We start from the raw sequence: 27,455 nt of genomic DNA on the forward strand, positions 1-27,455 counted from the left end.
CCTGTGGAAACGTAGACTCTGTAAATGATGTTTTTTGCATACTGTACTCCTTTTCCTGCTCAAGGAAACATATGTCTGGAGAATTGTGATTTTATATTTTCTTTTTCTTTGTACATTGAGCAAATTTACGGTTATAAAAATAGCTTATTGGAGCTTCAGGTAGCTAAATAATGTGTTGTTGAGTTTTCATCAGTTGTTATAAAGTTTAGTTTTACTTTAGGGTCTAATAAACAATTTTATAGTATCTGATGCATGTCTTCTTATCAAATTATGCCCGAGGAGATCTAAAAAGCAAATAAAGCCAAATGTTGGTATTAATATTTTTCAAAGTTGTGTGTTACTGAGCTGAATACTATACATGAAATATCTGGAGTTTTTATATTTAACTAAATATGATCACCATTCTCTATTTCACTCCTGTGCTGTAAGTTGTCATATTACGATGAGTGTGCTCCTCAACTAAACAGGCAGAGAGTGACTGGCAGCTCTGCAGACTTGCTGTGCAGAAGTGCATAGTGTAGATTGGTGAATTCATACACAGGAACAGGGTTAGTAATATTGCAGCAACTTAGCTTTTTAGCCGGTATCAAATCCCATCAGGACATTGCCCTAAGGATGTGGTAAGAGTTGCAGCTGTCTGTAATATAGCAGGGATGTAATAATTTACTTATAATAGAGCTATAGTGGAACAGCAGGTTACAGGTAAATAACTAATTTTACCTTTATGGTTCATATCTGAAAAGTTAAGTTTTGGAGTATAGTGTAAAAAAGAGACATAATGCAAAGTTTGCATCACAGTGTATTTCAGGCTAGCGTTAGGCAATTTCCTATTGGCTCATATAGAAAATACCTTCTTCTATGTACAAATGGGATCAATTACATTGTGTTGCTGTATATTCCCATACAATTGAGAGACCAAAGATTTCTCACTGGGGAAATATTGCTTCCGCTACACTGGGAATGTGTTAAACTATTACAATTTCCTTTCTGTTTGAGATTGGTAGTTGTAGGACTGTCATTAAGGTTTTATAGTAATACTGGAGCATTTCCGTGAAGAGGGAGGCGTTTGTCTATGCTTACTGGTCAATTACTATTTGGAAAACAATGTCATTCAACAAAGTCTGTGGATAATTGCCTGGGAAAGCAGAAGGCACAAACAATCTTTGGACGGCTAACAGTTAGACTGTCCTGTCAGTGTTATCTAGTTAGCGGTCTGACCTTGGGTCCCAATGTCAGTAACAGGTATGGTTTTCCTTTAACCCATAACCGTGTAGTGTTAAAATAACCAAAAACTGGAAAGAGTACGTTGTACAGTACAGCATGATAAATCATCCTTAAATTCTGACATGACTTTATAGTGTATAAATTACAATTGAACAATTTCTAAAGCTATAATAAGCATCCCATGGGCTGTGACTCCAATTGGATGTTGTGCAAACAGAGGAAATGGAAAAACTGTTGACTATTCTTGTATTACATCTAAGGGCACAGACTGTGGTAAGGTTGTCATTAACAAATGATTGGGGGAAGAGGCAGGAGTGGGTGGTGACTTCCTCCCCCCCTGGATGCACTCTTACCTAATTATTACCGGCAGCCGCATCACATGACAAGCGATGCGGCCACCTCAGCGCACAGGCGCATCACATGACACATGACATTGATGACGCGGCCGCATCGCGTGTCATGTGATGCGGCCACCTGTGCGCCCCCCGGGCTGAATCTTGCCAGCCCGCGCCTGCCTACAAGGTCATATCAGCACACTTCAACATGTATGCCTGCGTTCCAGTTCATTGTAGACTCCTCCACAAACAAGAAGTTCCCCTAAGCTTCAAGGGGGAGGCAAAAACTAAAGAGGTGCAAAAGTGTAAATGTTGCATCAAATTTCAACCACCTACCAAGTTAGATGCACTTTGTCAGGAATCTAGGCACACAAGCACAAATTGAGTACGAGACTTTGCCAAAGAGGATTTTGCTGCTCTGCATTTCATAAGTGAGGGCCAAATTTTCAAAGACTTTAAATCGCTATTAGTATTTTTATTAGGGATAGGTATTATTTCTGACAAAACTGCCACCAATGCAAGAATGTGGAAAAATGAGAATGCTCATGATGTAAACCTATAAAAGAAGTTGTCCGTCAATCAACCCTACTTGGATAAAATAGCACCTTACTGCATGCTGTCTAATCCAGCTGACGGTGGAGTCAGTGTAAGTGACCAACACAATTGTTGAACAAGATGACTGCAGTTTATCAACCAAACAATAATAAAGAATGTGGAGAAAATCTATTATCACAGAATTGCACAGCTGCCTATATATCAACTACATTGTCAGATGTTTTCACAAAAGATGATAATACACCAGTTCAGTGCTAGCCAAGGCAAATGTATTACATTTTTATATGATGTTCAAATACTGTATGTTTGATATTGAGGGGCAATATATCTAAGTAACTATTTTATCATTTGACTGCTGAAACAACTGGCAGTTTAATGATGTAGCTGCAGAAATGACAGGTATAGCACAACATTTAATAGCATAACACTGATGACCATAAAGCTGCCATTTGTTCTATTTTGCTGTCATTTCAACAAGCCTGCAATATGGCAGTATGTTCTTTACCGCTTACAATAGCACTTTACATTTTGCAGATATAGATTTCAGGATGGATAACGGCCTTTATGGGGTGTTGATAAAACAATGCTGCCTTTATTTCAGCACACGGCAGAGTGAGCAAGAAGATTCTTATACCCCTAAAGTGTCCAAAAAATGCAATGCAGTGACTGATCAAAATGTAATCCGTATAAATTATAATGACAAATCAAGCAAATGCCTGCAATCAGGTATGACCTTAAGTTGGCAACTCAAACTGCAATGTTCAGGACCTGTGCTACCATTAGGCGGACTAAGGAGGATGCCTAGTGCAAAACTGGTAAAGGGCACCTAAACACTGAATGAATGAATGACATACTGTCACTTAACCAGTGTATTCAATGCCCCTGCAGTGCCCCCACATTGCTACTCCTTCAATCATTCTAAAAACATACTGGTAGGTTAATTGGCTGCTAACAAATTGACCCGAGTCTGTCTGTATGTGTGTGTGTGTGTTAGGGAATTTAGACTGTAAGCTTTGTTGAGGCAGGGACTGATGTGAGTGAGTTCTCTGTACAGCGCTGCGGAATTAGTGGCGCTATATAAATAAATGATGATGAAAACCTTAGTGCCAAGTTCAAAGATAAAAACTATAATCCTTCTATATTCAAGGAAGCCATCAAAACAGCAAGAGAAACAGACAGAAACTTCCTACTTACAACAAAAGAAAAAAAATCCCAATAACACACAGGGACAGGCCGATATAAGATTCATCACACAATACAGCGTCCATGTCAAAAAAAATTGCAATCTTGTCTCTAGATATTCTCCAATACTTTTAAAAATTAATGGGCTTCATTCCAACCGGACCCAAAATGACTTTTAAAAGATTGCGTAACCTCCAGAACAACTTAGTGAGGCGTGCGATACCACTTGAAGCACGCACCACCCTCAATACCTGGATGAACAATAACATAGGAGGTTTCTACTTCTGCAACAAATGTTCCACTTGCAAGAATACCAATGTACACACTACAAAACCCATTGTGGAATTTACATCAAACCACAATGGCAAAAAATGTCAAATTAAAGAGAAGATCTCATGTGGGGTTATTTATCTCCTACAATGTCCCTGCAAAAAGCAAAAGGTAGAGAGAACTATTGGGAGCCTAAAAACCAGACTTGCTGAACACTGTAGGAACATCAGGAAAACAGTGGAAAATTACATTCCTTGAAAACTAAACTTCATCCTCACAACCCTGGAACACATAGTTTTTCAGGGCCCCTTCATACTAAACCTGCACATAAAGTAGACTTGATTTATATACTCCTGTCTGTTCTATCTGAATTAGGAGCCTGCCCGTAGGAGTGATAGCTTTTTAATTCTCCACCACCATGCCATCATTTTTTCCTCTTATGTCTTGAACAAAGTGAGTTAACCAACTAGGCCGTCACTTCCAGAACAGGTTATCAATAGCAACTGCTATGATCTCAAGAGGGTAATCAATTTTGAGTGCAGAATAAGATTTGGGGGTATATTTACTAAACTGCGGGTTTGAAAAAGTGGAGATGTTGCCTATAGCAACCAATCAGATTCTAGCTTTCATTTTGTAGCATGTAATAAATAAATGATAACTAGAATCTGATTGGTTGCTATAGGCAGCATCTCCACTTTTTTAAACCCGCAGTTTAGCCCTTGATGTTCTTCTGCATGGTATATTTATATATATAACAAAAATACTATTATTTATGAAATAATGTCATCAGATATTCCATGTTAACTATACACGTGGACTTTTTCTTATTTATGGTGGTTACTTGGCAACAGAACCACTAACTGTATTGACACCAAGCAAGTCACTGTCAATATCAGCACCTCCTATTTCCAGCAAACAACCAATCAGGGACTGGAAGGAGGGATATTTAAACCTTCACGCTGACTGGGGACTCGTATCTACTTGTCCCTGAGGAAGCCTCTATTACAGAGTTGAAACGCGTTGGTGGATCTACTATACCTACATTTCAACTTTACCTATCTCACTATCATCATAGTGACTTGTCCAGCTTTTTCAATCATCAGGCTGCAATCACAGAAAAATCAGCTGTTAAGTGGGACGTAAGAGGCTGTAGACGGAGATATCAACAGCTGGGAGCACTTTGGATCAGCTGCGCATGCGCAAGCAAGTATCATCTCGTCAGCGGCACAGCTCGTCTACAGACTGCTATCCTTTTCCCACAGGGGACTTTGAGAGGAAACACAGGCAACAACCGGATGGAAACAAGAACTACAAACTGTAAGTCGTTCATATCCCCATATTGGGACTGGCATTGTTGGTATCATACTAAGTTTACAGGTTTCATTCGGGACATATGTAAACCTATCAAAGTGACATCGATACCCTGTTATAGTACCAGGATTATTCACACTGGATAGTGCTTATCTACGTGAACAATCAGCATACATAGTGAGAGCTAAGAGTCTTTATCGAATGATTTTAACTATTTATCTGCAGTATCCGATCTGTGATTACTCTGTCTGCTCATTACTTTTATTCGTTATCTTGTTACACTCTGGCCAGAACAGCAGATGTCTTCTTTTTTAACCTTTATTATGTTATATAAAGAATTTTGTTCAATAAATTACTGCAGACTTTGTCATACATTTTACCTATAGTGATGGAGCACCATGGAACTTTATCTGCCATAATAGTCTTTAACGAATGCTGTATGCTAGGGGGTGGAGCCAAACAATGCAATTCACGGAGCCCCGCTCCCATATACCCCACATCTTCCTGAGGCAAACTTGCCAAAGTTGGCAAGTGTGAGCAAGGATATTTCTAGTGTGTTAGATGTGCTAAGCAAGAATCCAATCTTTTTCCCTTCAATATCTACCACAATGCCATGCACACAACTGCTTGATTGCAAAACTCCCTTTGCATAGCTCTGTGTTGCATAGTAGACAATTGGCAGGTATGAAATGATATCCTATGCTCTCAGCTACATATAGATTCTGCCCCATGACATTCCTCCTGAACTGATTTTCCCCAAGGATAAAGGCTCAGCCAATTAAACCCCCAGATCATGTCTGATCCCCCCTGAATTAATCCCTCATCAGTTTGAATCTCAACAAGTTCATTATATCTCCCCCAACTGATGCCCCCTAGATCAAAATTGATCATAGACATAACACCCCTCCATGTCTACACAACCCATTCTCCACAGATCATGATTGACATTTGATTCACCAACACAGAAACTTTCTCTATTTAGTGAGGACAAAGTTGTTCCCAGGCAGTAGCATCCAGTAGTAGCAACAACAACAGGCCAGCTCTCAGAGAAAGTAGGAGCAGCCTCGTCTAGTGCCAAACAGTTTAGCAGCAAATAAGAGCATAGTTGATTTATTCTGATTTGCTGCCATTTGCGGCTTTGTGAATCCCAATCCACACAATCACAGTGACACCTGGAGCAATGGGAGACAGGACAGATACATGGAGTACCAGGACAGTAAGAAAGGAAAAAGTCAAAGGGGCCGTTGTGAGCTTTTAATAATTTGTCAGCAGGCCGAGTGGCCGGTACCCCATTTACCATGAGTGCCCGGTATTGTCGAAATGGCCTGGAACACAATAGAACTACTGCATGTTATGGCAAACTCCCAGAGGTCACCCTATGACTCCCATGACTTGTCAAATATATATTTACACAGATCAGCTTTCTTTGGTACTAAACTTGCATTAACATCCCTGGAGCTCTACAATTCTGTTTATCATTATTTTGCTGTGAGAATATATATTGCTGTACAGGAAACTTGCATTTCATTCAAACAAGCTTTGCATTATTTATCCGAGGGGTCTTTTTTTCAAGTCATTCTTACTTTTTATGTTTAATGAGGCAGAAATAAATTAGTTACTGAAATAATGGCATTTCTGAAACAACAGACTTTCCTAATTTGAACCTTCTACACATTTAATTATGACTAGATGCAGTGAGGCAGTGCATTGAAAGGTATAAAAGCAGTATAAATGTTCATAATTCCATTCCAGAATTTGAGACACAGAAGATTGGAAATAAAATTGAAAATTATTTTATAGGCAGAACCATAACTAAAGTGCTAGGTCAATAGGCAAAGAGGGAAGTGTGTGGCTCTAATGAATTAATTGTCTCAGGTGGGGTATTTAAGGGGCAGTAATGTGAAGGGAATATATCTACAAAATGCCAAATGTAGTCTAAACTGGTGGTTGATTTATTATTATTATTATTATTATTATTATTAAGGATGTAATTATACTATACATACAATATATAGTTTTTAAAGTACATGTAATTCATATACACATTTTTATATGTAACGCCCCCTAGTGGCGTTTTAGTAAACCTTGCACCTCAGGAAATACAGGAGGGGTCACCTAGAGGGCAAGCTAAAAGTTTAAGAAAAGTTACATAAACTTGTTACCATGCTGATAACCCAGCCCAGCCTGTGAGACTAAGTGAGAAGGAGGAAGGGCTGTCATTAAGGGGGGAGAAGAAAAAGATATAGAGAGAGAGGAGACACAGGAGAGGAGAGATGTAGCTGGGGACCTGGGAGAGTGGGGTGGAAGCTCCAGGATCCCCCAGCATTGCCTGGAAGTCTGAGCATGGTGACTGCGCCAGGGCAAGGAATGTGTGCCCTGGATGAGGGGGAGAACTCCATGTCACTATAGAGGCAGGCTGTGCAATGTGACGTCTGTATATTGCCCTTCCGGAGGATTAGGGGGAGCAAAGAGAGGCAGATAGTCCACATTGAAGAGAAAGGTGGGAAGGCAACCCCGCTGGTCAAATGCCACCTCTGCATATATTGCTGAGAAGTATTTGTTGGGAGGGGCCCATGAGAGCCACCTGTCTCTTTTTGACCCGGGGGGGGGGGAGCCATGGGCAGGCACTGGCAGGTGTTACATTGCTTTGGCATAAAGCCACATTTGAATGTACATTGAAAGAAAACAGGACACCTGTGACTCACATGTTTACATCCATTGGGGGTGTTGTGGGGTATGCAATGTGAAATGTGTTTTATATTCATACTGCCATTGTATTGCTATGCTGTATTCACTTTACACTGTGATTTTTCATTCAATAGTGATGTAGAAAAGTTTACATGTGTGTGTTTATAAGTGAGTTAGGTGTGAGTGAGATTAGCTAGGCAGCCCCACTAGGTGTAGTTTAGGGTGCCCAGCTAATCGGGGGAGAATGTAATGCCCCCTAGTGGCGTTTTAGCAAACCTTGCACCTCAGGGAATACAGGAGGGGTCACCTAGAGGGCAAGCTAGAAGTTTAAGAAAAGTTACATAAATTGGTTACCATGGTGATAACCCAGCCCAGCCTGTGAGTCCAAGTGAGAGGAAGGAGGGGCTGTCAGTAAGGGGGGATAGAGAGAGAGGAGACACAGGAGAGGAGAGATGTAGCTGGGGACCTGGGAGAGTGGGATGGAAGCTCCAGGATCCCCCAGCATTGCCTGGAAGTCTGACCATGGTGACTGCGCCAGGGCAAGGAATGTGTGCCCTGGATGAGGGGGAGAACTCCATGTCACTATAGAGAACCCAAGAGAGAGGGGGACACTTTGCATGGAAGAGAACCTGGAGTAGGGTTGCTACAAGAGGCATGGTAGCTGTATTGTCAGATCCTGAAGCTGGGAGTACACAGAGTGAAGTGTCAGAGCCCACAGGAGACATCATCCCTGCAGAGGAGGGGTGAGTGAGCTGCAGTTGGGAGGTACACAGAGTGTGTCAGAGCTGCATGGAGGAGAAGCTGCCTGCCTGTAAGCATCCATGTGAGTACCCCTGCAGAAAGGGTGATCTGCAAGACATGTGATTTATGTTATATAACATCTGGATAACATTAAGAACTGTGCAGAAGGAGTAGTGAGATATATTTGCAACCATATTCGTATTGCTCATTAAGAACTGTGCTGGAGAGAGTAAGGAGCTGTATATATTACTCTTTATTTCTGCAACCATTATGATTATTGTGCTAGAGGAAGAGGAGTGTAAATAAAGAGTTCAGTTTGTGATAGAGATGGTCTGGCGCCCAAATTATTGTGACTTCTATTACACTGCACCACAAAGTGACATTATCTGTGTCCTACTAACTACAAAGAAACACCTGCATGTGCAGGGACCCCCTGATCATTTACACCCATGCCCATCAGCTAGCCAGGGCTTGAGAAGGAGGTGCATTGTGTACCCTTTGCACCTCATACTACACACAGTGACATGGGGGTTACATATAGTATTTTGTAGAAGAGATAAAGAATGGCCACCTCAGCAAGTAGAATGGCCCAATGCTACAAAGAGGGTGATCAGATCAGGAGGTCTCAGCTGTAATTAACCAACCATTTCATTACTAACGTGACCCCATCTTTTTCTACTGTGTTGGTAGCTCCATAAACGTTGGTGTCAGCCCCAATAAATATGTATTTTACTACTAGCTCTCTCAGGGGGGCAAGTTGCTGCAGCAAACATTTTGGAATATTGCGGCCTAAAATGGACATTTAGACAGACAATTTGTATTTCTTTTGAGGTAATGTACAGTGTGGTGACAAACTGATGTATTTTTTTATTCAGGAGAGAATTCTCTCATGACAATGTTTCATTGGATATTGTTCAAAAGGTTACATAGAAGCTGTCCGGCACAGCAAAATTACCTATATTGAAAGGTGGGCAAAAATGAATTCAGGCCTTATGTTATTGCCTTACACACCTGTGCTTACAAGCGTATAACCCTTAGATTTTGCCTTTCACCTGCTCTCAAAGCCTTAGCATAGTATACTGTACGCAGCCCATAGCAACCCAACATTTGTTTTTATTTTCTAAACTCCTGGACGATTGACAGACTGTGATTCCTGTTGCTACAGACAACACTTCAATTTCTTCACCTGTACAACAGCTTTCATAAATGTCCTCAAATACATGTTTTATATAGCTCTTCTTGGTGTGTGAAATAAAGGTACACACATCGAGACACTATTTTTACTTTCTCATAGTGTAATATTTATTGAAGAAGAGTGTTTAAATGCAAAAAAGTATGGTATAATAAAACTCAGTTGGCAGCAGCAACTGTTGGCAACTATGCTCATGAATGCAAGCTGATATCTTGTTTATGTATTATATAAGTATTATATATGCAATAACTTGGTCAAATATGTTAAACCTTTTTCCATACTTTCCAATAATCCCGATTTGGGTGGCAGTGTCCCAATTTGCGCATGAGGGGCAGGACTTGGTCTTGGACATGGTCTTGATTAAATGTAAATAAAGTGTTGTCAAGGTAAGCTTGGATTGGTGGAAGTGTTGCTTGTGAGCAGGGCCCTCTAACCTCTTTGTCCGTATTACCCAGTATTGTTTATTACTGTTTGTCCCCAATTGTGAAGTGCTACGGAATTTGCTGGCGCTATATAAATAAATGATGATGATGAAGGTAGGATGTTTGTCCAGATCCGCGGCCAGGCATATTTTGTCCCAATTGTATCAAATGAACGTTATTTATATATATTGTAATGTTAGCATAGTGGCTAGTGGTTAGCACTTCTGCCTTACAGCGCTGGGGTCATGAGTTCAATTTCTGACCATGGCCTTATCTGTGTGGAGTTTGTATGTTCTCCCCATGTTTGCGTGGGTTTCCTCCCACACTCCAAAAACATACTGGTAGGTTAATTGGCTGCTAACAAATTGACCCTTGTCTGTGTGTCTGTCTGTCTGTCTGTGTGTTAGGGAATTTAGACTGTAAGCCCCAATGGGGCAGGGACTGATGTGAGTGAGTTCTCTGTACAGCGCTGCGGAATTAGTGGTGATGACGATCATGATGATGATGTTATTAGATTGTTATTGACATCTGCATTTTCAAAGATGTGCCACTTCTCTTGTTCTGCCTGCTTTTATCTGCGAAAATACTATGGGGTGTATGAATCAATGGGTGAAAAGCTCTATTGCTAGTGAAAATGGATGTTTTCATGTGTTTTCACTGTAGATAGGACTTTTGCCTATATATCAAAGGGGTATTGCGGGCAATAAGATCCTCAGGGTTTCACCAGTGATAGCTCCTCCATGCAAAGGATGGCGATAACAGAAGAAAATGCATGAAAAAAATGCTTTGAGCAAAGCATTTTTTCAATGGACAATATTTGATTTTTGCATATATTTTAATCTATTTTCTAACAATTTATTTCATTTTATTTATTTTTCTGGGGCTGTATTTATTTTAATCTGGGCTTTCACTCCCACTGCGTATGCGTGAAATGACTAGTCAGGTCCTTAAATTTATTTCTAAATTAATGTAATTTAGCTATGGATATTTTGTACATAGTCAATATCCTACCAGCTATGAATTCAAATAAACTACTGTCAGTAGGATTACCCGGATTACAGTCACCCGGATTACACAATTGTTTAAAACACCTAGTTGTAGCCTCTACATAAGTGTCCTATGATTACCACTAGTAAAAAAAAACAGCAGATACAGTACTCAGACATGGCAGAAAGGCTTCATTATGTGTTGTTGGGAGGTTTTAAAATTTGGAGATGAAACCAATCAATCAACCAAAAAAAGTCAATGGCAGTTAAAATATTTCAGTTAACTATGTGTAATTGTGAATAATTTTCCATCATTTATCCTTATCTACTAACTTCAAACATGTATTTTTCCTATTGAGTTATGTTATTCCCAATCTAGAAATTTCCATTTGACATTACGTTGTTGTAAATGCAGCCATAACACAGGTATTTAATTACGATTGTACAATATGATTAAGTGATTCTACTGTTCCACTCATGAGGGCTGGCAAACACTGGGTGAGTGCAAGTAAATGGTCAAATCCCATCCTCCCTGTGACAGGACACATACGGAGACATTAGTTAGACATTGTGTTCTCCTGTTGGTTAATCATAGCACTGTTTTATATCCTAAATTCCAATGGAAAAAACTGTGACCAGGCCTATGAGTTCCATAAAAAAAAAAAATGGCCGGAGACATTTGCCCTGCTTGCCAGCAATCCTTTGGGTCCAAATGCAGTTTGTTTCCTTAAAAATGCATTTTCTTAAATGTTAAGTTTTAATAGCAATCAAATGCACTTACTGCGATCTGTAACCACTGCTCTAGCTTCTGGGTTGCTTGTTTTGTTTTTCAAGTTTTGTGCCGCAGTTACAAGTTCTTCCAAATGGGGGCGTTTTTGTTCTAAATCCTGCAGAGTTACCTATTCATAGACAGAAAAAGATAAAATTAAAATAAAAATTCCTCTTTTTTATATAGTCACATAGTGCAGTATTTACAGTTACAAAACAAGGTGCTTCAATACCTAAGATTAAAGACTGAGTCCTACATATCACATTGTAAGTAATTTTCAAAAGATTATTTAAATGTCTGCACTTTCCCCCCACCCATTACATTATACATGTATATTTTGCCATTGCTAAATCAGCAGCTAGAGCTGAACAAAGTTGCAGTGAAGCATTGTGCAAGCTGAGGTGCAAGTTCCTGTGATACATTCTTCAAGTTCCACTTTGCTTCACCAATCCGCACCGTATTTGTAAATTCCTCATTCCAGCTCTATAAATAGAGCTGGGACGATGATGATGCCAATAAATTCTGCTTTGTCTTTTGGTTGCAGTAGGAGTAGGGACGCTTAATGCTAAATTTTGACTAAGAAACATCCCAAATATGGAATGAGGCAAATATCCTGAAAAATGTCACTCATCTTTATCTGCAGCATTCAGCATTATTGTCTATAGTTTTGGTTATAAATACACTGTAGTTAGCTTTGTGTGGTACAAAATGAGTCCCCTGACCAACAATAAATACAGCAATACAATAACTTACAGGCAGTGATTACACATGACTTTGTGAAGTGTCAGCATAGAGTCTTAAGTAGATATAGGAGATTTTATAGTTCAGAGTTCATACCGAAGATCAGAAAGTTTCATGTATCTTCTAAGCAGGCATTGCTGGTGCTTCACGGTCACACGGAAGTGGAAACAAGCAATGAGACTGTAGAGCATACAGTGTGCCCATTTGAGACCGCTACTATCCCAGTTGAAACCGCATTGATGCAGAGATCGACTTGCTGAATACAACAAGTACACCCCCAAGGCCTTGTTTGTTATTGCTTGTTGGTAATCTACCGTTTTCAATTACAATTTGGCCACTAGGGGAACTGCTGCGGTCTGGCTGACAATTCCTTTTATCTTAGGTAGGCAGTCAGTTGTTATATTTTAGATAAGCAGTAGCTACAACTTGTTTCTAATATCCTTTAAAAGTCTAGTATATTCTCAATCCTTGCAAAAAATAAGAGCTGTTCAGTCTTTTCAACCATGAAACAAAAGACATTCTTCAAGCTAAAAAAACAATGAAATAAAATAAGAATGTTCTGGGGAAGTAACTGAATTAATGCACCACTATTTCTGCTCAAGCTCAACAACATTTTAGTGACGTTTAAAGAAAACACAATTGAGCATTGCAAACAGCCTAAAACAACTTTTCAAAACCATGAAAAGTCAGGTTAGTGAGAGATAAATTAACTTAACATATTGGTTAACTGAAAATAAAAAAAATGGCAAGATTCAGTGAATTCTTTTCTTTTTTAATGTTTTCTATATAAGATTCACATAATAAAGACAATGTAAGATTAATATTTTATTAACAAATCCTTAGTATTTGGATGGGTTTTTCAAGGCTAAGGTTTAGATAGATAGATAGATATTTGGCCAGTAGATTGGTAAAGGGAGCAGATAAGTGTATTTCCTCCACAGCAACCAGTCACCCTGTTGTGCAGTGTGCGAAACACACAAATATATTATATTAAAATAATCAGGGAAACAAGGTGGAAATATATATATATATATATATATATATATATATATATATATATATATATAAATGTATTATTGTTATTATTATCTTTAATTTTTAAGGCGCCACAAAGGGTCCGCAGCGCCGTACATGACAGATACAGAAAACAGTGACCCATGACACACCATGATACATAAATAACAAAGTATGAAAAACAATAATATATATATATATATATATATATATATATATATATATATATATATATATATATAAATATATACACATACACATACACACATGCACAGGTAACATGGTAATGCAAATCAAATTGTTTCTGGAACAATGAGTGAAAGTGATGGTAGAAATCAGCGAGAAGTAGGCCAAATATTAAGAAAACAGGGCTAGGGAAGCAGGCCAAGAGGTACAAAGGTTGATGCAATAGTAGAAGGAGCGCACACGGATAAAGGGCCCTGCTCCTGAGAGCTTACATCCTAAAGGAAAGGGGGAGACACAACTAGGGTGGTACAAACTGGGGGAGAGAGCTGGGACAAGGGAGTTAGGAGGAGGGCTGATAGACTTGAATAAAGAAATGAGTCTTACATTACATTTTTCATAATGCCATCTCAAAATTTCCAGTTCGACCGTGTGTGAGTGTGTGTGTATATATATATATATATATCTATCTACTAGCAGAATACCCGACGTTGCCCGGGATTTAAAGAATGTTTATTTACAAAAATCAATCTAAATATTAAACATACATGTAAATATCATGTTAAAATTGGACCAGTAGAAGGTGAAAAGTGAAAATGTCAAACTGTATTTGAACTGTATATGGTGGAACGAACCGATAAACAATTACTTCAAAACAGCTTGATAAACTATATTTCTCGTTTCTTCATTTGGGGCAAATACATACAAATTTCTTGGTGATCCAACTCTTGAGCACACAACGTAAAATTGTGCATGAGAAAAGCAAGGTGATTCCAAGTTGACTCCAGCTACATGTAAAGATTGTCCTTGGGCCTTATTGATAGACATGGAAAAAGCTAAACGAACTGGAAATTGTAGACGCTTAAATTGAAATGGCATATCAGATGGAATGAGAGGTATGCGTGGAATGAAAGCATTGTCACCTTTTGTACAGCCTGTCAAAATAGTTGCTACAATGACATGAGAATTGAGCTTTTCGACTACTAATCTTGTACCGTTACACAGTCTTGGAGGATTTAAATTTCTAAGAAGCATAATGTGTGATCCAATCTTCAGTACCAGGTTATGCGGTGGCATTCCGGGAGGTTGTAAAGAGTTTAAAAATTCAGTAGAATAGTGCACAGCCTTATTTTCTTCAACAACGGTATGTATTGATTTGTATAATATGGCTTCTCCAGGCAACTCTTCTTGAATCTTTAAGTTGATGTTGTTTACACAATTATTTTAGTTACTGGATGAAGCGGCATTAAACCATTCCCAATATGTAACAAATGATCAGCAAACTGACCGTCCATTGTGTTGCCATGCAGAGAAACTCTCATATTTGTGGTTAGTCGCAAAGTGCGAACATGCCTCCAAAGATGTGATGATTTAAGGCATGCATTAATTTTATCCGCCATTGTTCCTTTTGGAATGACCGGCAATGTTTGTCGAAAATCTCCAGCCAATACAACAGTGACTCCACCCATTAGTAAATCATTGCCTCTTAAAAATGGAAGTGTTTGATTGAGGTCCTGTAAAGAATTTTTGTGTGACATGGTGCATTCATCCCATAAAATGACCTGACATTCCTGCAGAATCTGAGCTTTTTCTGTTCGTTTAGTGATATTGCAGACGGGAGTTTCACTTCGGGCCAGATTAAGCGGTAACTTGAAAGCTGAATGTGCTGTTCTTCCACCAGGGAGCAAAGTTGCAGCAATTCCAGAAGAGGCCACAGCAATAGCTATCTTGGAATGTACTGGAATTTTAGCAAGTAACAACTTGATGAGAAACGTCTTACCTGTTATTCCGGGTGCATCCAGAAAAAATATATTTCCCCTTTTTTTTGGAACTTTTTCCAAGACATTGTTCCAGACATTACAGAGTTATGGTCGTTTTCGATGATTTTTAGGTGTTACCCCCCTCGCCACCCCCACCCTTAGGAGTGCTAGGGGTGTCTTGCCCCCACAATATTTGTTGTCAGACTGTAAGTCATATGTGTACCAGGTTTGGTGTAAATTGTTCCAGACATTCCAGAGTTATGGTCGTTTTCGGTGATTTTTAGGTGTTACCCCCCTCGCCACCCCCACCCGTAGGAGTGCTAGGGGTGTCTTGCCCCCACAATATTTGTTGTCAGACTGTAAGTCATATGTGTACCAGGTTTGGTGTAAATTGTTCCAGACATTCCAGAGTTATGGTCGTTTTCGATGATTTTTAGGTGTTACCCCCCTCGCCACCCCCACCCCGTAATGAATTTCAATTTTAATTTTTTTTTAGTTGCCTCCGTCATGTTTTAATACACTCGTATGCAAAATTTCATGATCTTCGCTTGAAAAATGTGGATTTGTATAGAAAGACAGACAGAAGGAAAAATTTTCTCTTTTATATATTAGATAATATAAATGTCTAGTGGCGTGTGTTAGTCTGTCTGTGTGTGTGTGGAAAAAATAAAACCAAGCTGCAGCGCCACCTGCTGGGAGGAGTTATACACTGACCTACTAAATTCTTAGTGTGTGTGGAAAAAAAAATCAGAAAGGGCTGAAATTTGATATACTAAGATGTTTTTAATTTGTTAATTTAATTTGTTAATTGTTAAAAGTGTTTATAAAGATTTTAAAAAAATATATATATATTTCTTGAAGGAGAAGTGACAGTTGGGAGTGGTTGGTGGTTGCCGGGGGTGACAATGGGGGGTGGTTGAGGCCTGGGCTATGGCCCAAATGCATGACAAGAACCTTTTTAACATCTTAAGTAGCTTGATTTGACTAGAATGCATGAGTATCATGCACGGGTTAACTTGTATATATATATATATATATCTGAAGCTGGCCTACATTACCATAATTGAAAAATTTCAGTGCGGTCAGCTCTGCTCCAAAGAGAGTAGAGGGATCATGTGATCCTTCCCTGTTACATGATAATAGTTCCTCATATTGCACTGGGACAAATCTCTCTGTGTGCATGACTGATACTATCGCTCGGCGCATGTGCACTAGAATTTTCAGAAAAATGCCGGAGAGATAGTTCTCTTCGCACCAAAGAAACTGAGAAAAGATAAGTGATAAACTTTACAGTTTAATGTGACTTCTGTCCATGCTGAAGTTTTTGGTAAATATGAAAAATAGCTCCATCCTTATCAATGCAATAAAGATTGAAAACAATCTTTCATATTATGCGGTGCTACGGAAATATGCCCCCATGTGTCCCTCTCTTCATCCCAGGTAACCTTCTCTTTCTCTCCACCAGCTCTCCTATGTGCCTCATTCCCTGGTTATCTCACCCCCTTACATATCCCCTGATCCTCTTACTCCCTTCCTTTCCCCCTGCACCTGTCTATCTATCCATGTTCCTATTTTTTCCTCTTACCTGTAACAGCCAAGATAAAAATCACCACAGTATCACTGAACCTTTTTTAAAAGCTTGGTGATACTATGATACATGTATGTAATGAGGGTGAGATAAATACAGCACACCATATGATACCAGTCACTCGGTGTGAGATATATGGATACCCTGTTGGGGTTAACGGGGCAGAGATCAAGCCTCCTTATACAATGCCCATGAGCTGCAGTGGCCCCAAGAGCTGGAAATTTAACAAGCCATGTACATAGACTCACCTGACACCTCACTTGTTCTACCAGAGTGTCACACATCACTCGATCCCCTCTGCTCAGTGCTACATGTCTCTGTTAGAACCCAATAACTATCTACCCAGTACAGCCGGATCCCTGCCACATATCACCAACTACCCCTATGGTACCTCTAATGATTCCAGAAGTGGTGAGATGGAAAAGTGGTGGTATGTCATACCGGCATATAAAGGCCCACGTAGACCACTGGCTCTGCTACTAGGACAAGTTCTATTGTGTTATGGTTAGTACACATGGAAGAGATTGAGGGTCTTTTGAGGAGATAATATGAATATGAGATTATGTGCTGTTAATTTAATGGTGAGAGTGGAGGGTAAAAATGTAATATATATATATATATATATATATATATATATGGGTGGGAGTTATTAAATTATTGGTAGGGGCTATTTAATGGTGCCACCTATTAATTTAATATGGGGTTAAGGAACTATTTAATGCTGGGGAAGTTTATAATTGAATGTGAGAATAAGTTTTGAGAGATTAGAGCTATTCATTAATTAAATGTAAATACAATTAGTATACTATCGCATCTCAGCTTTTGGCTAAGATCAGTTGCAGATGTCCATGTACGTAGTAGGGGCTTAAAGGTGCCCCCGATAGACGATGGGATATCACCTGGTCCTCTGGCCAAGAGGCCGGTGGTGTAATGAGCATGAGATGCTGATGTGTCACGGGTTAGAATGGACCAGGGGTGGTTTAAAATTCACTGGTGATGGGGAACCTGCTGCAGAGTATGGCATGAGCACTAAGCACTTCAATTTTCTTTCATCACTTTTTATTTCTTGGTCCTGGCCTTTTGGTGGACCAGAATTTTTTTTAAACCCACCAGCCATTAGGCTGGAGCCTGTAGGCACTTATTTATTTATTTATTAGCACATATCACTTATCACAACTACTTTTTATGCTTTTTTTGATTGTTGTGGAGTGGCCGAAATTGGAGGGTTTGGGTATAGTCCTTTATGGGTGACCCTCTCTCCCCAAATCAGCTAAAGCTCCCTTCTTCTGTGGGAAGCTGAAGAACTAGTTCCCCTGGGGGAAACTTCGGCCAACTTCAGGGTAAAGTGTACCGCCCAAGCATTGAGGCAGAGGTGGTCCTGAAGACCCTTGCCTCCTAAAGGGGCCTCTTGGCTCCGGAGGTCAGGGATGTAAAGGGGCTCTCCCTAGCTCCAGCACTAGGTCCAAATATCTCTTTTTCCCCTCCATGGGGCCTTCAGTTGGTCACAAATTGGGCACAGTTTACACTCAGAAAAGGTGCATACAAAAATAGTGTATTTACACTTATATGCTGAGCCATGCGCATCACAAGTTGCTTCCAGCTCTGCCTTAACAGCATATGCTCCAGATTTCCGCGAAGTGCAAAAATCCCTGTAAGGCACTCTAATCTGTGTGTTTATATGGGTCAAGATGGCAGCTATGTTGGTGCAAAATTTTGCTCCTTGTAATTGGAGAAGCTTGGTCAGTAGTGTACACTTGCTGAGTGCTGACTCACTCATGCATTTTACTACATACAAAAAACATTTCATTTTGTGGCAAGAGATTAAATCATTTAAATGAGCTTCAATGGGTGGAGGGTGCCTAGTTTGTAGCGTGGCGGTTAGGCCTTTTTCTCTCCACAAAAGGACTTGAATTTTAGACATCCCTGCAGGTGGTGGAAACTGGACTTCATCATCATCATCATCATCTATTTATATAGTGCCACTAATTCCGCAGCGCTGTACGCTCACATCAGTCCCTGCCCCATTGGGTCAATTTGTTAGCAGTCAATAAACCTACCAGTATGTGTTTGGAGTGTGGGAGGAAACCTAAGCAGCCGGAGGAAACCCACGCAAATACGGAGAAAATATACAAACTACACACAGATAAGGCCGTGGTAGGGAATCAAACTCATGACCCCAGTGCTGTGAGGCAGAAATGCTAACCACTGAGCCATCGTGCTGCTATTTATTTCAATGGAACTCTATATGCACTTTTCAGCTGCAATTTACATGGGAAACGTATATTTATAGCCGCAATTCCAAAGTCATACAATGTAGATTTCATGAATATCTCCTTCGCATGAAACATAGGAATATTTCTGCACTACTTAAGGCCGTGTTAAAATGTTGCCATGAATGTACAGAATATTGATGTTTTATAGCTGGAAACATAATTCGATATGTCCATAGTACATTACCTTTTACCACATTAAATAAATCTTGGTTCTGGATCCTAGGTCTTATAGATAACAAATTCCTAACTTGGAACTCAGCCACTGAACCATCCAGTCTATCAGTTGTGCTCTTAGGCAATATCATTTGTATTCCACAGAGGTTTTCTCACACACACAAGACCAGTCTAAGCTGAAACTCAGTGTATATTAATGTCATTAGATGCAGGTGTTACTATATAATTAACAAGAACTCTCATTCAACCAAATGTTACAGTCTATAAACTGTAGTCTGGGCAGAGCAGATCACATGACCCTGCCCAATCATATTTGCCCAAAGCAACACTGTCACAATGATTTACAAGTGTCTGTTTTTTAAATAGTTAATATAGCAAGATGATATGATCACCTATAAAATTATGCCTTTTGACAGAGGATATTCTCTGTGATAATAAAATGGTTGTCCAGATTTTGTGATTATTTACTATGCTAACAGCTGTTACGGTGATTGTAGTAATTTTATAACATGATTTTACAAACCTTTACATTATGTACCATGATACTTAGTTTTAATTTTTGTCAAAGGAAACTTTTATTATACCATTGACTGTGGTCAAATTAACTGAATTATGGGACAAACTTGGCTGGCCTTTCTATTTTAAAATCGCAATCTGTATTTTTATTGGGTAAAATAATAAAACAATTACAATTTAATTGTAGACTTCCTGATTAGCAGACTTTGGATAAGTAATCAGAGGATGAGCAACACGTTTATACTTGTGACTCCTCTACTCACCTGATTCAAAGTCAGCATTAAAAAGGGTTTGCCCCCAAGTGCATAGTCTATATTGGTGGCACTTTGCACAACGTTTGGCAGATTATAGCTCTGTGACTGAAGAATAAATGTCTACAAAAGTGAAATTTTAACTTTAAAGCGCATTCCCACGTCCACAAAAAGCATTGGAGGATATAAAAATGAATGTTATTTTCATCGGGACATAGCAGTAGGTAACCACATCTAACAGTGAACATTAAGTTGCCGGAATAGACACTGTTCAGCATGATATATATAAAGCAACTTCAGCTGTGTCCACAGCCAACTTACTGAATAATCATCCAATCACAAGCCGCTGCACTTCACTGGAGGCAGGGCCGCCATAAGGGGGGTACAGGGGGTACTGTTGTACTGGGCCCGGGCTCACCAGGGGGCCCGGTACAACAGCGCAACACAAACTTACCTGGGGGCCCGCTGTCTTGCAGTCCACGGCGTCTCCGCTACTCTGTCACCGTGACAGCCAGGCACCAGAATGCAATCGCAGGGGTGGAGGAATCATTCCCCTGCGATCATGTGATCTGCCTGTGACAGCCAGGCAGCTGCCAATCATGATCGCAGGGGAATCATTGCCCCGCCCCTGCGATCATGTGATCTTCCCTTGTCACTGATGGTGTGGTGTGACCTGACGTCACACCACTGTTCCCCCCACCGCAGAAGAAGAAGAAGGAGCAGCAGAAGAAGAAGAAGAAGAATCAGCAGCAGAAGAAGAAGGAGCAGCAGCTGCAACACCTCTAACTGTAAGTATATTTTAAAGATTTTATTTTTCAGGTTTTTCTGTTTGTTTCAAGGGGCTGCATTAATAAAAATGAAAACTGTAATTAATGTGCTTCCAGATTTTATTTATTAAATATATTTTATTTAATTCTACATTTCAATTTATATACTTTGCGCCCAGAATTGTACTCCTATATTTCTATTAAAAATAGAGGGAGGGATACCCCCCTTATTTTATCTGGGAGCTGCATTGTATTTAATCCTTTCCAGCAGTGCATATTGGAAGGTGTGTTTTATGTGTTTTGGCAGAACTTCAAATCCTGGCTTCATACCCATTTGATTACTGTTTTATTAATTGATTATTGTATTGAATTATGCGTTTGCATACGTACCTATGTTATTAGGCATATGTGACATAACGGTTATTATTTAACGTATATACTTGTTGCTATATCTTGTATAATAATTGTGATCTGCTATCAGTGCACTGATTTTTACTTAAACTTTTTTCTGGAAGTTGGGGGAGGTACTTGGTCGTCGGGGGGGGAATCAACGGGGGCATTTTTTTGGGTGGTGGGGTGGGGGTGTGTTCCCTTATTTCTGATGGCGGCCCTGGAGGACAAGTATTGTAGAATACAGCAGGAAACATTGGAACTGCACCTTTTGCATTTCCTCTACCTGAACGTGAATTTGAACTGGTTTGCTAAATTGCATTAACAAATTATTGGAAACATGGACTCTGTAACATGATGTATTCTAGTGCATGAATGGGCAATTACAGTCACAAGTTATTAGATGTTAGACTCTATTAAAATATTTGCACTAGAATAAATGTGACAGAACCATTATTACCGTTTATATAGTCTTCGACTTGAACCATATCAATGGACAAACCACAGACCAACTGTATCGAGTACTAGGATATTTGTATTATATGCATCTTCTAATGGCTAATTCCAGCAGGATAAAGCACCATGTCACAAAGCTCGCGTCATTTCAAGCTGGTTCCATGAACATGACAATAAGTTCAATGAACTCCAATGGTCTCCACAATCACCAGATCACAGTCCAATAGAGCACTATTGAGATGTGGTGGAGATCAACAGCCTGAATGTGCAACCACCAAATCTGCAGCAACTGCGTGATGTTATCATGTCAACAGAATCTCTAAGGAATGTTTCTAGCACATTGAGGAATCCATGCCACAAGGAATTCAGGTTGTTCTGAGGGCAAAGGGGGCCCTTAACAATTTAGTTAAAGAAACAATTCCACATAGAGAGCCTAATTGAAGTCCGAATGAAAATTGGTGTTTAAAAAGAGAGTGTAACTTTTGCATAGTTCTGACCGTACTCAAATCAAAGTGTTTCATAAGGTACTTTGCAATTTGAATACGGGTGGAAATACGCTTTGTATAAACAGTACTTTCCATAGCAGAATGAAGTATATGCACAAGTGTGATTTCACATCAGAACGCACATAACTTTTTTAAACATAAATTAAAATAACAGCTGCGAACAATATAATAAAAAAAAGTTTTTCGAATATAATCCATATCAATAATTTTTTACGTTTCATAAATTATTTTAAATGAACTAATTAAATAATAAACTCTTTATTGAGTAGATATACATACAATGCGTATTGAAAATAAAACTTAAATGCAAACTGTGGTTCTATAATAGCTACTGAGACACATACATTTATACTCAAAGACTGTGCAATGTTGGTCGTCACTATTTTCATTGTAGCAGGTGTAAAAGATACAGCTAAAAACAATTGTACTTACAATAAACACATGATATGAATTGGCTGCATCTGCATTAACATGCCCCTACTGTACAGGGCCGACGTTAGTCTGCCTCTTCCCTCCCATGTTCCGTTTCTCAAATCATAAGGCTCTAAGTGTCAGATGCGTATATCAATTTTGTGCAATTGTGATCACATTTGTAAGTTTAGTTTCTGGGCATGCGCAGTGCCGAATCACGCAAGATACGCTACACATTTGGAATCAAGCTTAGAAGGTTTTTATTTTCCTTTAGCAAGTTAAGTACATTTAAGCATACACAAATTAATGTCTCTTTTTGAAAATCTTTCTGGAGGGCACAATGTATGTCTATCAGTCACACACAGGCTCACACCTCTCTCAGTATGTTAAGTGAAGGCAGAGGGGGTAGAAGGAGGGACAGGATTTTATATTACACAATGCTGACAGAGGTCAGAGGGGCCTTCCAAAGCCTCTCTGCTCGCTACATCATATGCCATGTGACTGTGGTTGCCATGATAATTATAGATCATAAATAGCAGCCTGAAGAAACAAACAAGAACAAATAAATGTTGAATACCAAAATTGTTCTTATAGCCTGCCACAGTGATTTATGTTGCAGAAAACACACATCTTTTCATGGGATTGCTGCTTTAATACTTACACTGTGTACAAGAGCTAATACTATTTATAATGGTGATTTTATAATATACATCTCATCTATAACTACATTGTTTTTGTAAAGGAGCAAAGAAAAATATTAAAAGACAGAGAGTAGATTGAAATATACATACATACTGATAGAGCACGTCTAAGTTATCCAATTAACATGTTGTGGGTATCACTGAAGTGAGGAGGATGGAGTGGTTTAATAACTTAAAGTTATTGAACAGAAAATAATAATGAAATCCAACATACAATTTTTTTTATCTATAGCAAATAAAATCCAAAGTGAAGCAGAACTGAGCAAAAACGACAGTCACATTTGCTGCTTCACATGATTTTATATGTATATATTAAAAAATTAAAAAATATTGGGATAAGACTGAATAAAAATAGCATGGTTTCATAGGTGACAGAGCACTATTGTCTAAGAATTGCTGAAATGCACAGATCTCCTGTGACTCTTAGCTATTTGTAGATATGTATAATCTATGCTCCATTACCCTGCACCAGCCAGGGAGATGTTTGCCCATAATAGCATTTTGTTCTTGATTGAATTTACACTCGAAGTGTTGCTTGCTAGTGCAAATATACCGTTTCTTATCTGAGAACAGCAAGACTGACATTTTTTTCAAGCTGTGATTGCTTAATTTTGGAACTAATAATAAAACAATTAAATGAGGAATGTACATTGTATGTAATGGGTTTTTAACTGTTAATTTTTTTTAAATCAATGGGCACAAGTAACTTTCAAAGAGACCTCTATTTTCTTAATATTTGCATTTTGTAAGATGATTTTAAGCTTGTTGCTGTGAAAGAAGTGAGTGGCTGCAGATCACCAGGTTTCCTTGTCGTTATTACAGCTTTTGTTTAACTATAGTCGCTGTCACATTTGCTTCTAGTATTAAGACCAGGAGCTGTCATAAGCAACCTGTAGACAGGTACCGTTACTAACCACAGAAATGAGCAGACTGTTGTTGTTTAGAGAGGAGTACAATTTTGAAACATATTCTGCAGACATTTTCTTCATTCCCCATTTGGGAGTAGAGATTTGCACAGTGGAATTTGGTAGTGTGTGGTTTGTACCAAATCACATAGGGTTGACATTTTAAAAAAAAAAAAAAATGTCGTACATGAGATTTTACACAAGCTGAAGATAAAGAAATACTATGGTTTGTGTTTGAAAAATGTATCTGATTGCTGGAGGATTTGTGCAGTTGTGGACAAAACTATTGTCCCTGTTGCACTTTTTTTTTTCAAATAACTCACAATGTCCTTTAAACATAAGGTGAAGAAACAACAGCATTTGGTCTCCAAAATTATTTATCTGTTAATATACTGAACCCTTTCTTTTATTCTGAATTTAATATTGTATATTCTGTTAAAACAGAAAATGAAAAGAAATGGCTTTGATCATTGGCACCCTAGACTTAATATTTGGAAGCACAACTTTTGGCCAAAATAACTGCAATCAGCATCTTCCTATAGCCATGGTTGAGCTTCTTGCACCTCTCTGCTGGCAGTCTGGTGTTTCGTATGCAAACTGCTTTAGTTCTCCCAGATTTGAAGGGTGCCTTCTCCCAACTGATGTTGTCAGATCTCTCCACAGATGGTTCTATGGGATTTAGGTCTGGATTCATTGCTGGCCACTTCAGAATATTCCAGCGTTTTGTCTTGAACCATTCCTGGGTGAATTTTGAAGTGTGTTTGAGGTCATTGTCCTGTTGGAAAACACATGACCTTCAACGGAGACCCAGTTTTCTGACACTGGATTCAACATTGAGCTCCAAAATTGCTCCAAAATGTCCTGGCAATCTCCATATTTTATGATGTCGTTTGCACGGTCAAGGCACTCAATGCAGCACAGCAACCCCAAAACATCATTAAAGCTCCACTATGTTTAACTGTAGAGAGGGTGTTCTTTTCATTAAGCATTCTGTAAACTTAGGGATGAAGAGCTTAACTGAAAAGCTCTAATTTGGTCTCATCTGTCAACAGGACATTTTCACAGAAGGAATTTAGCTTGTTCAGGTGGATAGTGCAAGTTGACACTGTTTTACCTGTTGCGTCTGAACATCAGCTTGAATCTGTTCAGCAATTGATAGCTGTGCTTTCTTTACCATTCGAACAATCCTGCGCAATCTTCAATCAAGTTGTCTCTTTCCAGGGAGTTTGGCAACAGTGTCATGGGCCTTCCTCCGAGTGCTTTGGTTTCCTCCCACATTCCAAAAACATACTGGTAGGTTAATTGGCTGCTATCAAAATTGACCCTAGTCTCTCTCTCTCTCTCTGTGTCTGTCTGTGTGTATGTTAGGAAATTTAGACTGTAAGCTCCAATGGGGCAGGTACTGATGTGAGTGAGTTCTCTGTACAGCGCTGTGGAATCAGTGGCGCTATACAAATAAATGGTGATGATGATGATGATGGGCCTAAAAGTTTCTAATAACACAACTTACAATAAAAATGGTTCAATCCAGGTGTCACGCCTGAGGATCTGTCTTTGCCCATACTGGGTTGTGTCTCTGGAGTTAGACTGGTAACTAGATGCACAAAGCTGGGTGGCCTGATTATGTTCCTTTGCATGTAAATGAAAGGACTGGTACAGGTGGTGATAGAGAGATCTGAAGTCAGCAGAGCCTCAGGACCGCAGAGACAGCTTAGAAAGACAGTGGAAGGTTAAATGACAGGACCTGAGAGCCTGGTGTGTGACACCAGGTCTCTGGAGATTGATTTGTAGCCTCAGATTGTCCATGCTTGGCTATTACTTCTGATTTACCTCCTCAGACTATTTTCTTGCTTTCTTTTCTCCGTGCTTATTGCAGTACACATAGTGACACAAAACAGGAGAATGAGTCCTATTCAAGCTCATCTCAGGTGAGTTTAGTTTCAAAGTGAAGGAAAATTACCTGCTTGAAATCTAATAATTGCTAACTACTTCTAAGGTGCCAAAACCACCGAATCTGGGTTTTCAGTTCCAATTTACATGCCCATAACTCCCTGAGACTGGCTTGCTGACGCACTAAGTTAACTCTTATTACTCCAGGTCAGTATCATCGAGTCAACTGAGTATGACTATTTATTATTGATAAATTGCAGCAATAGCAATTTGTTTTTAAAATGGTGGTTAAAAAAAAGAATCATTATTGCTGCTTGTTAATAAATATATCCCATAGAGCAAAAGATCTAATTTGTGCTACCCACGTTCATATAACTCAGGACAACTCATCTTTGCTCTGTGCACGAATGAGTCAATAACAGATAATTGCTTATCTACAACATAAATGATCTTGTGTGACAGGTATTTGGTGTCTGTTGTTGAGTTCTGTGCTTGGTAAAAGAGATCCTGAAGAGCTTCTGAATGCAGCATTTTTACAGTCAATAGAAGATGGCATTCAGAAACATATGTGTAAGAAAAATGTTTGAAAATGTATACTACATGCATCCTGCCTACTGTATAAGGCTGGCAAGTGCAGAGCTTGAGCAAGAGAGAATATAGGTAGGAAACAGCAGGATTTTAATTTTAATTTTAACCTCTCTCCAACCTCGTTCGAGCCTCACCTCCACACTCCACACACACACACACACACACATACACACAAGCTTGTGCTTTAAAATAGTCATCAATGCAGTGTATATATGAGGAAAATATTTCAATTTGTTTTACTATATAATACAAAGAGAACTACACTGGTACAATGTATTTATTGTAAGGGGTGTTCTAAAACTTGCTTTCCACTTGAGCAAGCAAATGTGAACCAAGTGTAAGTAATTGAAAAGTTTCCTCCTACTGTTTGCAAACAGAATTTAGAGAAAACAGTAGGCAGCATATCCAGTTTTTAATTAAAAACAGATGGAAGATACTGTGCTGCTTATTTATTCTACCGGTTCAATTTGAGCTGCCTATAGTTAAGTGTGATGAAGCAAAGCAAAATGTGTAGTTGTAATTATCAGATGTGTGCACCAAGACAGGTCTGCATTTTGCTGCATGGGGTGGAAGTGACAGGAATACATTTTGATATGGAAATCCTTTTATTGACTCAGTGCAAGATATGCAAATTTAATGGCCATTGCCATTAACTTGTAGTCAACA

The 27,455-nt window shown here is 39.1% G+C and overlaps 1 protein-coding gene across 9 annotated transcripts in view; it reads right to left on the reverse strand.

Annotated features, from left to right (window-relative positions):
• The window catches only part of DMD (dystrophin), a 1,967,742-nt gene that overhangs the window by 574,319 nt on the left and 1,365,968 nt on the right, over window positions 1–27,455 (reverse strand). For all 9 annotated transcript variants that reach the window (XM_075200299.1, XM_075200300.1, XM_075200296.1 and 6 more), the window contains one exon: window positions 11,688–11,805. In XM_075200299.1, the coding sequence (XP_075056400.1) occupies window positions 11,688–11,805 (118 nt within the window). The remainder of the gene's footprint in view (window positions 1–11,687; window positions 11,806–27,455) is intronic.

This window comes from Mixophyes fleayi, chromosome 2 (genome assembly GCF_038048845.1).
Source record: "Mixophyes fleayi isolate aMixFle1 chromosome 2, aMixFle1.hap1, whole genome shotgun sequence".
Lineage (NCBI taxonomy): Eukaryota > Metazoa > Chordata > Amphibia > Anura > Limnodynastidae > Mixophyes > Mixophyes fleayi.